We start from the raw sequence: 18402 nt of genomic DNA, 5'->3' as shown, positions 1-18402 counted from the left end.
GCCTGAGAAAGTAAGTCTACATTCTGCCGAAAGGGTCAAACCGAGAAATTCACGGTGCTCAGGAGCCATGCCGATGACTGCAGGGATCGAGGACCCGTGCCAAACTTGGCCCTAGGACATTGTCAGCAAAGAAGGAATCGGCTGCAACGGAAGTGGAAGCTCCATGGAGAGGATATGCAGCTCTGTGAACCAAAATTGGCTGGGCCACGCAGGAGCTTTCAAAATCATCTTGCAAGGCTCCGCCTTGAGCTTCCTGAGAAATCTGGGGATCATAGGAATGGGGGGAAAAGCGTAGACAAAGTCGCCTGACCAGGCCTTCGAAAGCGCATTCCCCAATGATCCCGGATGGTGAAGCCTGCTTGTTTATAATCAGCATTTCTTGCTCTCCGCGTGGCAAAGATGTCTAAGGAAGGCCTGCCCCATAGGCAAAACACCTGCTCCAGAGTGGACTGGTCCAGTTCCCATTTGTGGCGGACAAATTTCAGTCTGCTCAGTGAGTCCGCCATCTCGTTGAGAACATCCGGAAGATGCTCTGCTTTTAGCGGTATTCCATGCTGGATCGCCGATTCCCAGACTGTCCGAGCTTCTTTTGACAAAAGACGAGACCTGTTACCACCCTCTTGGTTTATGTAATGCATGGCTGTCGTATTGTCCGTTCATACCAGGACTGCAGACTGCTCTATCAGAGGGATGAAGGCCTCTAAGGCCAGTCGAAACACTCTGAGCTCTAGGAGATTGATATGCAATAGGCGATCTTGGGGTAGCAAACAGCTGCTTACGTGAAGGTCTTGCAAGAGCTGGGGTGACTACTCTCGTACAGCATGATGCAGAGTCCCTCATGGACATGGTAAAGAAGATCTTGTCCTCGAAGGATCTCTTCACTTGGCACCACTGCGAGTCTACGTCGTCCTGAAGAGGGCGCATCAGTAACCTGCAGTGAGGAATTAGAGGAATACAGGAGGAAATGGACCCAAGGAGGGACTTGTAAAGGCGAACTGAAAGTGACTATCTTCTTATGATTAGACGGGCCATGGCCATTAGCTTTTCTTGCTTCTCCGGAGATGGAAAGACTTTGTTGAGGGACGTGTCCAGAAAGGCCCCCTGGAACCAGGGGCACAGAGTCAACTTATCCATGTTAAGAGTAAGACCCAGGTTGTCGAAAAGGTGTGTGCACACCACTGATTCTTCTGCCTCGTGCTTGGAAGGTGCCTTTAGCAACCAGTCGTCCAGATAAGGGAAAACCCGATGTAGTTGCTTCCGCAGAAAAGCAGTCACAGGAGCTAGTACTTTTGTAAAGATCCGCAGAGCAGATCGGAGTCCAAATAGTAGGACCTTGAACTGAAAATGGCTCTTGGCTACTGTTAAGCGAAGGAACTTCCTGTGGGCTGGATGGATGGGTAAGTGAAAGTATGCGTCCTCTAGATCCAATGTGGCAATGTAATCTCCTCAATTGAAGAGTCAAAGAATGTCCTGCAAAGAAACCATCTGGAACGACTGTTAGATGAGATAGATGTTGAGGTCCCTCAGATATAGAATAGGGCACCACTTCTCCAAGGTGTTCCGAACTAGAAAGAACCGGGAGGAGAAACCCTCTCCCCATTGAGAGAGGGGAACTGGCTCTATCGCCCCTTTCAGGAGCATTTGATGTACTTCTAGACGTAGAAGACGAAGATGTTGTGACTCGGTGGCGCGAGAGGGGTTGGGAGGCGGTGCATGAGCAAACTCCAGAGTATGACTGTATTGAATGATGTTCAGAACCCAACGATCTGATGTTATTTGCTGCCAGTTGTGGAAGTAATGTGAGATTCTGCTCCCACAGGTGTTACAGGAGGAGAAGGAACAGTAGTAAGAGCCAGCAAGCCGCTATTGATGCTTGGAGGATTCCTTCCCCTTCGCCTCCACTTTTGCATTTTCCTGCAATTGATCCAGATAGGGGGAAAGGTCACACCACATCTGGCAATAGTAGCGACCAAGTATTGCTGAGGGGATTGCCGCCCTGACCATCAGGCTGGACATGAAGGAAAACCTCTTGCCAACGTTATCCAGGCGTCTGCCCTCTTTATCTGGAAGTGTTGTGGGGGGAGCTGAAGGATTTGAGGACTTTCTTTGGGCCGGGGTTGTCGACGATGATGTAAGGGTCGTCGACAAAGACATGAACGCCTTCGACAGTACCATCGTCGAGATAGTCGTCACCACTGCAGCAGATGCCGTCGTAGTAGTAGACGTGGTTGCCGTCGTCACCACAGCCATCGTCAGCCGTGTCGACGCCGTCAACGCCATTGTCGAAGACAGAGTTGCCACTACCCGCTTCGATGCCGCCGACGCTGAACCATGCAGCGTAGTTGAGAATAGGAAATCATCGTAGACGAGCCCGTAGACTGAGTCAGAAGTGAAGGAGACAAGGACTTTGACTGCACCTTTCAAGTCTTCATCGACAAATTAATTTTCTTCGCCGTCTTGCCATCAGAAGAGAGAGATGAGGGCTTTAAGGCTTTTGGAGCTGCTCGTGGAGAATATGGAGGAACTGAGCTGAACTTCCTCTCTGATGTCACTCCTGTTGATAGTCCTTCCCTCTCCTTTACACCTCGATGAGATTTGCTAGGACTGCACCCTCCAGACCTATGAGAGGTCTTTTTCAAGGCTTTACTGGGATGGTCTTTGGAAGGTGAAGAAGAGGACCTACCCCTTTTCACAGACCCCCTAGAAGATGAAGCAGAAGAGGCCTCATCACTATCACTGGAGATTGATCGTTCCTGGACTTAACCTTCTGGAGCTAGGTCAAGAGACGCCCCTCATGGTCTCGCAAAGTTTTTGTCGAGAAGGTCCGGCATATCTTACAGTCTGCTGCCTTAAAGTCTGGGTACAGACAGTAAATGCAATCCTTGTGCTTGTCCTCCACATAAAGCATCTTCTTAACACAAGTTGCACACAGTTTAAGGAGGGCCTTCTTGTCAGACATATGGACACGTAGTCCAAGCAGGACTTGTAGAAAAACTGGTGAAAACACAGTAGAAATAAGGTTGGTAGGAAAAAAATTGAGTAGAGCTCAGTGGAGACTCTCTTGCACAACGTGCAGTAGAAAATCTGAGGTTCTCTCAGGAAGGTTCTAGAGGGTGAGGCTAATCTGATTGGTTGTCAATTTTATTTGGTCTCTGTTACAACAAGCATTTGCAATGCAATAGGTCTCGCATTAATTACATTTGAGCTATTGGCATTGCTAAATATTGCAACACCAATTTCAACAAAAGCATGCCATAATTATGGTAGCCATTAGAAGGGAGTTTCAAAAACTGTGTGCATGTTTGGGGTAGCGACGATAGTGGTCAGCTGTGCCAAAATATACCGCTACCCCTGTGCTTCAGTGTCAATTCCCTTCACAAACCTAAAAGGTCACTGCGTCCAGGAATCGCAGCCTTGGAAGTTACTATACAACTGGGCGACTATGGTAAACTGAACCAGCTATGTAAAGCATTCGCAAGGATCTGAATTACGCTCTACGAGCTGGAGAGTCATTTATCAATTGCCTCCAAATTAACACTTGACAACGATTGCATTTGAAACGTGGACACTTACGAAGCTGCCGGTTTGGGGGAAGGGGGGCTGGAGAAAGTCAGCAGAGGTAAAAACAGTAGTTTTTGATGTAGGCAGGAAGTAAACACACATCTCAACACGCAGTTGAAACGCGGACTCTTACGAACCTGCCAGTGGGAGGGGGTGGGGGGGGGGCGAGGGGGGTGTTGCCCGCTCTTGCTTTGCCTATGACAGTCAGTGACCAGTGTGCTTGGTCAGACGTCTCCCTTACCTCCTCTCTTGGCATTTACCACAGAATCCACACAAACCTCAATGAGAAAGCCATTAACCTCCGAGGCCGACCGGGAGGTGAGCCATGGTGCGATCCTGACTAGGCTGTCAAGGCGCCCTTGCTCGCGAAAGCAAAAGTTAAACCGTGAGGGAGCGCGGGAAGAGATGCGCGCGTTCACAGCATATGTCTCCAAAAACCGCTCGCTAAAGTTAAAGTGTGGGGGAGAGCGAGTAGAGACGCGAGCATTCACAGCGCAGCGCGCGGTCACAGCCATTGTCTCCAATGTGTTTTGCAAGCTTGTGCACCTCTCCTGTCCCACTTCTCTAAGCTATATTACGCGAGCAGCGCATGGAACTGAATCGGTAGCGAGACCTAAAAAGAGGTGGATATGTTACAAAACTAGAATGGGCCTAGGCCTATTTTGATTTTTTTGTGTAATTGTTTCTATTGCTATTTTATGTATACCAGGGACTCCCATATCGACGACTGGGAATGATTGAAGCGTGGGAATCTATGAAAGTTCCAATACTGGAGTAAGTAACGTTTCTATGAAGGAGTCCAGTGTGACTTTGGCAGGTTAACTGAGAACCCCAAAGATGGGAGGTTGGCAGTCGTCTGGAGGTGGTCAGCGACCAACTTTGGCAAGCCCACCTTCAAAGACAGTTGTCATTGTAAGCGGAAATTGGTACATCCCCCCACCACCACTGAAGACTGGCACTGACCACTACCATCACTTGTGTGTAAAACTGGTCAGGGAAGTGAATATAAAGGTCCTGTAGGTTCAATACCACCAACCACTCTCCACAATCCTGGAGAGACCCATGCCAGAGTGACCATTTTGGATTTGTCTTTGCACAGAAAGATATTGAGAGAACAAAGATCTAGGATAGGACGGAGGACTTTGTCTTTCTTTGCACAAATATGTAGCAGGGAAAACATCCAGTCTCTATTTCCGAAACTGGCATCTTCGATGGTCCCCTTTGGAAAAAACAGGCTGCATTTCCTGACATAAAAAACAGACATTAGGTCCTTTGAGAAGTAAGTGGCAGGTGTGGTCAACCTAAAAGGAGGGCTGCGATCAAGATCTCACCTGCCAAATCTCAGTGTGTGGGAGATGCAGCCTAATAAACTGCTGGTGTTGATCAACCTCAAAGCTACGCTGGCTGAAGAGAACACCAACACTTTCCAACTATGGAGCGAGGTAGAAAAAGCTCCAGACTTTCTGATTTTGGGTGTTGTCTGAGGTAGCTCAGGACTCTCCTGGAGGAGGTCTATGGTGGCAGATGACCCTTAGGCTGAAGAAGGGAGAGCGGGGCAGACATGGGTTAGCCCAAGTGTCCAACAGTATATCAGTGAGAGCTTAATTGAAGAACATCATAAGTTCGGTTAGTGCCTGGCAAGGCTGTAGGACCTTTGTCAACACAATTTCACCTACACTATAGAAAGGTAAAAGTAAAAGACTTCAGCAGCCCTCTTTATTACTGTAGCAAATTAAATGATTTCCACAACTGGGAAGAACACATTCCCCGCCCCTCTCCCCCACACCCCGACCAGTATTGCATGAGGTATCCAGCCCACTGGTGGTGGGCTTGTGCAAAGTCTGCGCACCACTGCGTAGCTGGGGAATTGCATCGAAGTCAGATTGGCTCAGCAGACAGCACGTCACATTCTGAATGTTATCAAAGTCGAGACAACAGTGGTTGGGAGTCTGACAAAGCATGGTTTCCGGGTCTTCATCAAGCCGCAGTGGCGTATGGGTCTACTCTTGAGATGTAGCAGATTTCAGCGCTAGCACCGCCACCAAAATCCTAGTTTGAAGGCACCAACACGAACCAGACTTGGAGACCACACAGTTCCTTGGTGCCTAAAGGCCACCAAAGAGAGCCAGAAGCGTACCAAAGAGAGCCAGAAGCGTGCCAAAGATGCACAGCATGGGCACATGAATTGACTCTACGTGCTGCGAAGTCCCCGGTGGACTTCGGAACTCTGGGTTCATCGGGACTAGAAATGGAATCTGCTGCTTTGTGGAATAAGAGCAAGACCTGGATACATGGTGATACCCTTGCGCCTTCTCTGAAGACAGAGTGGTGGGAGGGGGAAAAGTCCCGCTTGTACATGTTGTTTCTTCTCTGACGGACACAAAGGCTTTGATCGTAAGGAAGATCTGCTTCAGGAATGAATTCAGGCTCAGGTCCTCGCTTTAGACTTCAGCTTTTGGTGGAACTGGTGCAAAGCCTTCCGGTGTTTCGCTACATAGAGCTTTCCCACATGCTCACACATGGCCTCAGGGTTCATCTGAGCACCACAGATGCAGGCCTTGGAGTAGCATGAAGAACCTAAACACATGAAACAACTCATGGGGATCGGTCACAGACCTTTGTCTGCAACAGGCTCAAATGGTTTGAATCCGGTCACTTTAGGTGATTATAATCCTTTAATACTGAAACTTTTTGAAGAAAGGAGTGGGAAAAAAAGGAACTGACATCAGAGCGCACAGGTGGCATTTATATGTGGCTCTGTTAGTTACTTTTAGATTGGAACGGCGTTGACGTGGTGTGGTTTAATATTTCAGATCCAGTGCAATGCCTGTGAAAATTTCACAAGGTGAGGAATCTGCGGTTAGAAGTTTCTATTCGAACTAAAGTAAAGTCACTTTTGTTTTTCAGTACACAAAGGGCCATAGGTATGATAGTGGATGCTCTGCATAAATAAATAAAAAAGCCCACAAAAGCCTCCAACGTGCCACGCAGTCCTACTAGTAAAACATCAGTATACAGATGAGTGCAGTAACGGAATAAAAAATAATTTGTTATAAAAAAAAATAAAAAATAAAAACTTTTTCCTGGGATATTTGGTTCAATTATGACGAACTGGGTTGCTGAAAACGAACTGAAAGTATTTTTTTCTCAGTGAAGGAGTGATTTGCCTAATTAATGCAATCATCATGGTCAGACTGATAAAGGCGGATAATGCTGAAACGAGTCGCAAGTGAAAGGCTGCATACAATAAAGATTTAAGGTCACCTCTCCCGTGAGTGAAAGATATACATATATATATCCCTCTCACTTGGCTTCTGTTCCTGCTGCAGTTTTTGTTCCGCCAACAAAACGGTTACAGACCACGGTACGCGTGCACAAATTAGTTTATTTTCTGACAGCCATTATATATATATATATATATATATATATATATATATATATATATATATATATATATATATATATATATATATATATATATATATATATATATATATATATATATATATATATATATATATATATATATATATATATATATATATATATATATATATATATATATTTTTTTTTTTTTTTAACCAACAGCTTCAAAAAGAAAAGTGAGACCTTCTGAGACGTAAAAAGTTAAAAAATACAACAAATATTACAGGGGACTGAATTTTCATCTAGCAGTTCAACCGCCAGTCCCTATAAAGGCCCAAATGCCACCAAAAGCCTCATTAAGCACACTGTCACCAGACTCTTGTGTGTATGTACTGACCTTTCTTGACATTGTTCCAAAGGTGGTCTTTGCTTGAACATCGCTCGAAGGCTTCTGGTAACTTCACAGATCCAGAACAGATGTACCAGAAGAGGATGCCGAATGCATACACATCCACAGAATTATCATACTTTCCTAAGTGTTGGAAAATGTAAAAGTCAAAAGTTAAAGAAGTAAACTAGTGTGTTACTTAAGGGGGTTTGTCACTTTCTGAGATGCTATTTGTTGTGCTGCCTATTCTACTAATGTGCTTTCCACTACGAAAGTTACAGTTGTTTAGCAGTGATCAACAGGAAGTTATGCTAAAAAAGTTAACAGTAAGCCTGTTTTGCCCTACGGCAGTGATAATGTAAGCCAGGCCCGGCGGCTGCTTGCGGCTCTCCTGACCTCTACATGTGTCCCTTCCCACACCCCCGGTTGAACACCAGCACTTGGCTGCTGTATAACTCACTAAGAACTTACTCTCAGAAAGAATTAAAATAAACTGGCAAGCATTTATTCGCACGTTTAATGTAAATAAAGGAAAACAAGGAAATAAGGGGTCCTGTGCTACTTAACCTTCGGAAGACCTTTAATTTTTAAAGACATCTTGCAACGAACTTATACAAATATGATAATGCTATGCAAATTAAAAAAAAGTATTTAATTTAAATGCACAAGTCTTTTAACTTAGTCCATAAGATTATAACATTGAGAGGAACATTTAAAAGTGATAGTTTTCAAACCCCCCCATGTCAACAATGCCAACAGTTTACAGAGAGACAAGTCAGCTCATGTGCATCTTCTAGGTGGCCTGGGTTATTATACATGGAAAACTTTACAAGTTATTAAATAAAGGAGAACAGAAGGATTAGTACAGCTTACATCATGTACTCAGTGTTTCAAGGTGATTTCATATGTGAAGAAAAAAGGAGGAAAAGCGAAATAAAATAATTATCTAGTATCACATAATTTGGTAGAGTAGGGAAGCCTGGGCTGATCTTAGATTTTATGGTTTCATTATGTGCAATTCAGCACCTGGATGGGCATCTCTTTCATGCTCTCAATTTACATATTAAATTAATGCATTTTCTTTAATTCTTGGCCCACAGGTTAGGACAAGGAATCGCAGACAGAAGCTTCATGTAGGCTCAGCTTGTATTGGGCTTCAGGGTTCAAGATAATCTCAAAAGAGAGCCACAGATAGGCACTTGGCTTGCGCTTGCAGTAGCTAGCTTACCAAAATTCCATAATAGCAATTAAGCGGACACATGCATATGAAGGAGAGGATTTGACTATGAAACACTTTGGTAAAGCACAAAAACCAACACCACAGTGCAGGACGCCTTGTTTCAAGATTCATAACTTTCTCACTACACCACATTTTACTGAGTGGACTACGATACTTGGTATTTTCTCCCCCACATGTAAAATAAAATGATTGTTGGTTTGCAATCATGTCTTCGTACCATATACTTACCACCAATGCTTAGTCTGATTTAGGTTTTCATATCCATGTTAAAAAACAGGAGCAGAGAAATAGGTTGAGAGAACAAGGTACCCAGTTGTCCAATTTTTCAGAGGGACGTCGGAAATGAATAAACATGCCTTCAGGTTCCATAGTTTCAGTCTTGCTCATTACACAACAACTGGCGTGTGAGTCGTTCTGATGGTGTGACTCAAGGACTATTCTAACCAAATGAATGCCACTGTGCTGTGGAACCTGCCTAATTTAAATGCAGATTTCTTAACCAACATATTATCGCAAAGTGGTAAAGCTAAAATTAAACATCAAGCCACCAGGTGCAGTGGTTAAACCTTCTCACTATCTCATGTGTAGTGGTGAAAGTTAGGTGTTCATGTCTGCCCACCACAGTTGAAGGGGGTATCTTTGTCAAGGATTTTGTGTAGAACTTGCTGCCTTCACACTGATCTCATTTTTAAGCACTCATAATATTTACAGATAACACACTTAAGGCATAATGCAATTGTGAGGCCTAATATTATAGTCATTCCAGTTCAATATTAGTTACTTCCTTTGTACACTTGACTGGCCGAAGGTAGCAACAACAAGCAGAAAAGGCTTACCCAGGGTGTGGTGGAAGGATAGAAACTTAGATAGCACATAACACATTATGGTCGAATTTAGGACTGTTCTAGAGACATGGGGCTTCATTTAGAAGGTAGAATGGAATGAAACCCTCAAAACAACTACTCAACTCACTGTCCAGATAATGTCACTGCTTAGCTTCTCCTACACCCAACTTGCGCCTATTTCCCACCAAACTGGCATAAATGAGGAGCTCTGTCACACCATAGACCATCCTTTTTGGCCCCTGGGGAAATGTGTGCGAGTACCCATGCTCTATGTACTTGCACTATATTACAAGGTATAAATATACTAGCACATCTGGGGCAACTGTTACAAGGTTCAAAGGTATCAATGAGCTAACGATTATGCTAAACATAAGGCAAGCAGGACATGTGAGAGCTAAAGAGTTTAAATGGCACAGGTATACCTGTGAAAAGCTCTGGTGCCATGTGTATTGGGGTTCCCACAATACTTCCAGACATCATAGCTTCTGGCTTGCAGAATCCTAGGTCAGTAATCTTAGCTCGATCCTGTTGGTCAAGCTGTGAAGCAATGGAAAAAGCACAATTGTTATACCAGAACACATTCCAGTCCCATAAATATCTAACTACCCACCATACCAGGCTAAGTGCATTTGCAACCATCCTCAATTTGAGCATGCTTAAACACCTAAAAACGAATGCATATTCTATTACCACATACCAATACATTCTTGAGCTTGATGTCTCGGTGAACTAGGCCCCGACTGTGAAGGAAGCGAATTCCTTCAACTACATCCAGTGCAATTTGCATCCGTGTCTCAAGGGAAAGATCAGCCTATCAAAAAGAAAACCAAAGTTATCTGATGTCCTGCAGGTTCAGTTCAAAACAGAAAAGCACTTTGCTGTAGCTCCAATTCTCCAACACTGCTATCTTTATTAAATTCAGTTACACTGAACCTACCCACTCGCAGGATAGAACCACAACGATCTTAGTGCATAGAGAAAAATCTCAACTACAAAAAAATTGCCAATTTCACATTTCCTATTTAAATACAATTCCTATGTATTTAAGATAGAAATTGGAATAGTGAAATGCTAAATTACAAACACTTTTCAAGATTCTTTTTTTATAGTTCTTTTTATTAAACAAAAAGAATCGACATCACAAGGTACAGTGCAGACAAAATATGTAATACAGGACTATTAAGGTCAGATCACGTACATGAGCACTTGCATAGCAGTTGCAACAACAGTTACGGCGACGGAAGGTCATGTGTGGGTATGTTGGGGGGTGGGGGGGGAGGGATACAAATATCACCTTGGTAGAGATTCCAATCGTTCCATATAAAAGTGACCAAGTGGCCAAAGGCAAGCTCGTCTGCGCCTGTACCGCGCCCAGCGCCAGAACCCCGCAACGCCAGACAGCACCCTCCACGCACTCAAAACCGGACGAGACCACCCCTGCTACCGGGCCACCCCGAAGCGCACCCAAGGGCCCTTCGCCTGCCGGAACTGCAGATTCACCAGCATCCAGCCCACCAAACCACCAACCAGAGAACCCAACCACCTCCGCTGCATCCTCCTCAACACTCGCTCCGCTCGCAAACACGCCATGGAACTCTGGGACCTCCTTGACTCCACCGCCCCCGACGTCGCCTTCCTGACGGAGACCTGGCTGAACGCCACCTCAGCACCAGACATCACCATAGCCATCCCACAGGGCTACAAGATCTCCCTCAGAGATCGCACCAACGGAGGGGGAGGAGGAATCACCATCATCCACAAAGACACCATCAGAATCTCGACCAACACCGACGACACCCTCACCACCACCACCAAGCACATGCACTTCCAGATCCACACAGACCCCAACACCACCCTCAGAGGAACACTTGTCTACAGACCTCCCGGACCACGACCACAGTTCAGCGACACCATCGCCGACCCAGTCAGCACCCACGCCCTCGCCTCCACGAACTACATCCTCCTCGGGGACCTGAACTTTCACCTCGAGAACAACAACGACGCCGCCAACTCCACCGCCCTGATCGACAACCTCTGACTCCAACAGCTCGTGACGACACCCACCAATGCCGCAGGAAACACGCTGGACCCCATCTTCTCCACGAGCCCCCACGTCTCCTTCAACCACACCACTGAACCTCACTGGCCCGACCACAGATGCGTCCACTTCACCTTCAGGAAACCCACCACACACCACCGCACCCAACAGCTGCCACGCCGCTGCTGGGGCAAGGTCATCAAGGACCAACTGACGACCACCCGCTGACCCACCGACCCAGACACCGCCGCAACCAACCTCAAACAGTGGATCAACGACTGCGCCAACACCCTCGCCCCTCTTAAGACCTCCACAACCAACGACACCAACAATAAAGCCACCTGGTTCACCGAAGACCTCCGGACCTCCAAGCGCACTTGTCGGTAGCTGGAGAAGAAATGGCTCAACGACCAAACACCTGACAGCCACACAGCCCACAAGAGCGCCACCCGCAGACACCACCAACTCATCAGGACCGCCAAGAGGACCGCCTTCAAGGACCGCTTAAACAACAAAACAACACCAAAGAGCTCTTCAGCATCGTGAAAGAACTCTCCAACCCCAGCTCCAACACCAACGACATCCCACCATCACAAGACCTGTGCGACTCCCTGGCCACTTTCTTTCACCGCAAGATCACCGACATCCACGACAGCTTCAACTCAGACACCCCCGCACCCACCACCGAGTCCACCACCCCTGCGACCACCACCCGCCTGACCGCCTGATCGCCTGCTCCAACGTCAGCGATGAAGACACCATCAAAACCATGAACTCCATCCACTCCGGATCCCCATCTGACCACTGCCCTCACCATGTCTTCAACAAAGCCAACACAACCATCGCGCCCCACCTCCGAAACTTAATCAACAGTTCCTTTGAGACAGCAACCTTCCCGGAAAGCTAGAAGCACGCCGAGATCAACGCCCTTCTGAAGAAGACCAAGGCGGACCCCAAGGACCTCAAGAACTTCCGTCCCATCTCCCTGCTCCCGTTCCTGGCAAAAGTGACAGAGAAGATTGTCAACAAACAGCTAACCCGCTACCTCGAAGACAACAACATCCTGGACCCTTCCCAATCCGGTTTTCGGCGCAACCACAGCACCGAGACTGCCCTCATCACCGCCACGGATGACATCAGGATCCTGATGGACAAAGGAGAAACGGCCGCCCTCATCCTCCTGGACCTATCAGCAGCCTTCAACACAGTCTGCCACCGCACCCTATCAGCACGCCTCCAGGACGCCGGAATTCAAAAGAAGGCCCTTGCCTGGACCACATCCTTCCTCTCCGGCAGAACCCAGAGCGTCCGCCTCCCACCCTTCCCTTCGAAATCCACCGAGATCATCTGCGGCGTCCCACAGGGATCCTCCCTCAGCCAGACGCTGTTCAATATCTACATGGCACCGCTCACCCACATCGCACGACAACACAACCTCAACATCATCTCCTACGCAGACGACACCCAGCTGATCATATCCCTCAGAGAAGACCCCCACACCGCCAAAGCCAACCTCCACAGAGAAATGAAGGCCGTAGCCGACTGGATGAAGGACAGCAAACTGAAGATGAACTCAGACTGGGTCGAGAACTCATTCTCGACCCACCCCATCAGCCTGGGACAACTCTTGGTGGCCCACATCGCTAGGCACAGCCCCGGAACCCACAAACCACGCATGTAACCTGGGGGTCATCCTAGACTCCACCCTCTCCATGACCAGGCAAGTCTCCGCGTCCTGCTTCAACACCCTCCGCATGCTCCGCAGGATCTTCAAATGGAGCCCTCCCGACAAAAGGAAAACCTTCACCCAGGCCCTCATCACCAGCAGACTCGACTACGGGAACGCCCTCTACTGAGGAACAACAACCAAGCTCCTGAAACGACTACAACGAATCCAGAACACCTCGGCACGACTGATCCTAAATGTACCCAGATGCAGCCACATCACACCCGTCCTGAGAGGTCTGCACTGGCTCCCCGTCAACAAGAGGATCACCTTCAAACTCCTCATCCACGCACACAAAGCCCTACACAACACCGGACCTACGTACCTCAACAGCCGGCTCAGCTTCCACACCCCCACTCGAAGCCTCCGCTCAGCCAACCTCGCCCTCTCCTCAGTTCCTCGTATCTGGAAAACCATCGTCGGCGGCAGATCCTTCTCCTACCTCGCCGCTAAGACCTGGAACGCTCTCCCCACCAGCCTACAACAGACTCAGAACCTGCTGGCTCTTCGATCAGTAGCGGCCCCCAGCGCCTTGAGACCCTCACGGGTATGTAGCGCGCTTTACAAAATGCATTGATTGATTGAGCTACATATACTGTTTTGTCTCTAAACATGCACAGGTCCATGTCTCTTTTCTAGGCCTCCATCATTGGTGTGTGCACTGCCCCCCATAATTGTGCGATATTTAATTTCTCTTTGCCACCATAAGGCCCAGTGTTACCCACATGGTGCGCTTGCTATTCAGATCTGTGGGCTCCCACACATTCAGGAGACACCTCTTGGCTTCTGGGAGGATAGTTTGAGAGAGTACTTCACTGATGATCTTGTGTGTTTCACGCCAGTATCATTGGATGTGTTCGCACTCCCACAATATGTGCATGAAGGTTCCTACACTACCGGAGTGTCTCCTACAAGTCCCATCGTCCGCTGCTCTCATTTTCACTAGACTTGGTCCTGTTATAAATACTCTGTGCAGTATCTTTAATTGGACAAGCCGCAACCTAGCCGATATAGCCACCTCCTGTGGGGACGATGTCGCCACCACCCAGTCTTTATCATCTAATGACTATATTGTCTCTTTCCCACTTCTCTCGTATGCCTCGCAGAGGGTCACTGGAGTGATTGATTACTTTTTTATATGTCAAGGAGATGGCTTTTGACGGCAGGTAGCCGTTTAACATTCTATCCTCGAGGCGAGGATTACGGAGGAGTGATCCCTGCTGGAAGCAGCGTCCGTAATGTGTGGTGCACCTGCATGTATCTGAAGTGTTCTGTAGTGGCCAAGTCATATTCTTGTTGTAAGGAGGCATACGATTTGACGTCCCCCTTCACCCAGAGATCTCCAATCCTAGAGATACCTATGACGTCCCATTTGTCGAAACCCTTCGACTTCCACAGGTTCCTAAGCAGTTCTGAGTCCTATAGGACAAAATGAATGTTTCCGTAGATGAGGAGCCTTTACACACACAGTTAGATTTTGAGTAGTGCATCATGGGATTGCGAGTTCTGCTGAGCAAGTCGGAACGTTACTAGAGTAATAGGAGGCAGGTGAGGGTTGAATGGGGAGGAGCAACAGTGAGAACGTCAGGTTAAATAAACGGAGGGGAGAGGGATTCTCACACACTTTGGATATGTCAAGGACGTTTTAAGATCAGCGGCGGGATGTTACAGGTAGGAAACAGTGCTGAAATCAAGGAGGGGAAAGGGTTTAGACTGTAACGTTCGACATGAAAGTTAATAGATTAGATGAAAAGACAGGCATCAACAGAGGCATAATGTGAACTTGCACGGTCAAACCAGGGAATGCGAACATGTGATAATTAAAATAGCTGTGAACAAAGTGAAAGGGACGGATTTAATAGTGGGCAACGTGTAAGTGAAATAATTTTTAAATATGCAACTTTGGGTAACATTTACATGTACTGATTATGGTTTTTGTGATTTTTTCAGTGATCCCTGACGAAGGGCTTATTAAGCCAGAAATGCATTGGGCAGTAACATGAATAAAAGCTGCTTTTTATGAATAACGCTTCAGTCGTGTTCCTGATTGAGGTCTGGATGGGCACTTTGGGGACATAAGAAACCTGGAAAAAGGCGCGCATTTTTTCGTGTGGATTAACATCGTAGCAGGAGTAAAAGGAATTAACATTCAAAGGTCAAACGAACAAGATAAAGATTAATCAAGGAAATAAGCACGCCTGCAAAGGCTAATTGTTGCTGTGCACAGGTATGGGGAGAAAGATCTCCCCTTGAATCGGAGTTTTTGTGTAAATTGTGTCATTTGGGCATGACACTGAGCCAAAGTTGCACGCTAAACAGGATTACATTTGGATTAAACGGAGAAAAGTTGGAAATATTATGGTGTGCATCCCACCCCCCAACGTTTCTCTATAGGGGAGTTGCCAGTGTCAACTTGTGGTCCCCTCCCAAAGCTTCTGCTGGCCGCTTGCCAGAGTGTTCGGTACGTCCAGTCAGAAGGGGTAATCCACATTTAGAGTACAACGCTCTGTTATAATTCCCCCCGGGTAGCAACCATGGCATAGCCTGGGTCGTCTATCCGGCGGTAGGTACCATGGTTGATTGTGGCCAGGTGTGCTGCCCAATAATATTTTTTAAGGTCGGGGAGGCCAATACCTCCGTCATACCAGCCGAGGTTGAGTTTAGCGAGGGCTATACGAGGTTTCCAATTCCACAGTAGGTTCCTTTGCAGGCTTTCAATTTCCCTAAAATAGCTGACGGGAACTAAATCAGGGGAGTTTTGCAACACGTATAAAAAGCGGGGCAGGGACATCATTTTAAACAGTGACGCCCTGCCTAGCAATGAAAGGGGGAATGCCCTCCAGCTTACCATGTTCCTTTTCAGTCGTTGCAGGGGTGGCAGGAGGTTATGTTCAAATCGGTGCGTGGGATCCGTCGCGATAAAAATGCCCAAGTATTTAAAGCCTGCTGTTGTGACCTGAAGAACAAGTTACTTACCTTCGGTAACGCTTTTTCTGGTAGATACTATATCTGCCTGTGGATTCCTCACCTTGTGAATATCCCCCTTGCGTCAGCAACATTCGGAAATTCTTTTGTAGCCTCGCGCCGACGTGGACTCGGACGTCATAGAGTCACGGCTTCGCCCGCGACTCCGCTGACGTCACCAACGCCTATAATCGGCCCACGCCGGCGTGATGACATCAGTTCCGCCCTTTTTTCCGTGCCATCGAGGCACACGGACGGACCAATGTAAGCAGAAATATACACAGTATACATAATATACAATAATCAAGGAGAAAAACACACACAGTGTGAAGCAAATGCAATCAAAACAACTCCTTAACATTACATTATACAATACAATACAGTAACTCTGGTAAAGAAGAGTGGACAACGGGGAGGCGGGTGGGTCAGTGAGGAATCCACAGGCAGATATAGTATCTACCAGAAAAAGCGTTACCAAAGGTAAGTAACTTGTCCTTCTGATAGATACATCTGCCGTGTGGATTCCTCCCTTTGTGAATAGAGTCCCACAGCAGTCCCCACTCCCGGAGGAGGGTGTCCACTCTTCTTAAACCAGGAAATCCTGGAGGACAGAGCGCGCAAAATGGCCATCCCTCCTCACCTCAGTGTCCAAGCAGTAATGCTTTGCGAACGTGTGGAGGGAGGACCAAGTTGCCGCCCTACAAATGTCCTCCACAGGAACACCTCTAGCCAATGCCGAGGTAGACTACTTAGCCCTTGTAGAATGAGCCCTTATACCCTCTGGAGGTTCCTTACCGGCCAAAGAGTAGCAGATCTTTATACAGAGGACGATCCATCTCGATAAAGTCCTTTTATGGACCGCTCTTCCTTTCTTGCAGCCAGCAAAGCCAATGAAGAGCTGATCATCCAACCGACAGTCCTTAGTTCTGTCCAAATAAAAAGACACCACCCTCTTAGGGTCCAGACGGTGCAACCTCTCCTCCTCCTTGGAAGGATGTGGGGGAGGATAAAAGGTAGGGAGGGTAATAGATTGACCAAGGTGGAAAGGAGTAACCACCTTAGGGAGAAAAGCAGCCCTGGTCCTAAGAACCATCCGATCAGCATGAATGGTCAAGAAAGGGGGCTTGGAACTAAGAGCTTGAAGCTCACTTACCCTCCTTGCCGAGGTTATTGCAACGAGGAAGACTACCTTAAAGGTTAAAAACCTCATAGGACATTTATGAAGAGGCTCAAAGGGAGCACCCATCAGAAAAGTCAAGACAAGATTTAAGTCCCACTGAGGCACAATAAAAGGAGTAGGAGGGAACATATTCGTGAGACCCTTCAAAAACCTTAAAACAACTGGAGACTTAAAAAGAGACGGCTGGTCAGGCAAACAAAGAAAAGCCGATAGTGCCGAAAGATAACCCTTAACCGTAGCAACAACTAGCCCCTGCTGTGCCAGAGAAAGAGCAAACCGGAGAACGTCAGACAAACGGGCTCTCAAAGGGTCAATAGAACACCCACCACACCAATTGACAAATTTAGACCATCTATACGAATAGACAGATTTAGTGGAGTCACGCCTGGCTGACAAGACGACATCCACCACGTCAGGTGTGAGGGAAAAGGAAATCAGGTTGCCCCGTTCAATCTCCAGGCATGAAGGTGCAATGTCTGGAGGTGGGGGTGTAGAACCTGCCCCTCCATCTGAGAGAGGAGGTCTGCCCTGAGAGGGAGACGGAGCGGCGGGTGAGAGGAGAGGTGGAGTAGATCTGTATACCACACCCTTCTTGGCCAGTCCGGGGCGATCAATATGACCTGGGCCCGGTCTTGGTGAATCTTCCTCAGAACCCGAGGAATCAAGGGTATGGGAGGAAACGCGTAAAGGAGTTGATCTCCCCAACTCAACTGAAACGCGTCCCCCAAGGCTCCCTGCATCGGATACTGGAGACTGCAGAATGACGGGCACTGAGCATTCTCGTGAGTTGCGAACAGGTCCACCTGAGGAGTCCCCCACGTCTGAAAGACATGACGCACCACCTCTGGGTGAAGCCTCCACTCGTGATCGGCAGAGAACTGCCGACTGAGAACATCTGCACGAACGTTCAGAACTCCGGCCAGATGATTTGCCGTCAGACAAATCTGGTGGTCCTGAACCCAGGACCAGAGACGCAGAGCCTCTCTCCAGAGGCACCACGACCCCACTCCTCCCTGCTTGTTGATGTACCACATCGCGGTCGTGTTGTCCGTCAGGACTTGAACCGACTGACCGCGAAGGTAAGGGAGGAAGGC

At 47.5% G+C, this 18402-nt stretch overlaps 1 protein-coding gene across 2 annotated transcripts in view; it reads right to left on the bottom strand.

Annotated features, from left to right (window-relative positions):
- Window positions 1–18402, bottom strand: part of DSTYK (dual serine/threonine and tyrosine protein kinase) — a 422611-nt gene that overhangs the window by 24770 nt on the left and 379439 nt on the right. For both annotated transcript variants that reach the window (XM_086923449.1, XM_086923448.1), the window contains exons 10-12: window positions 10098–10211; window positions 9823–9937; window positions 7325–7459 (exon numbers count right to left, since the gene is read on the bottom strand). In XM_086923449.1, the coding sequence (XP_086779575.1) occupies window positions 7325–7459; window positions 9823–9937; window positions 10098–10211 (364 nt within the window). The remainder of the gene's footprint in view (window positions 1–7324; window positions 7460–9822; window positions 9938–10097; window positions 10212–18402) is intronic.

The sequence above is a fragment of the Lissotriton vulgaris genome, chromosome 5 (genome assembly GCF_964263255.1).
Source record: "Lissotriton vulgaris chromosome 5, aLisVul1.2, whole genome shotgun sequence".
Classification (NCBI taxonomy): domain Eukaryota; kingdom Metazoa; phylum Chordata; class Amphibia; order Caudata; family Salamandridae; genus Lissotriton; species Lissotriton vulgaris.
This window is presented reverse-complemented; position numbering and strand designations above follow the sequence as displayed.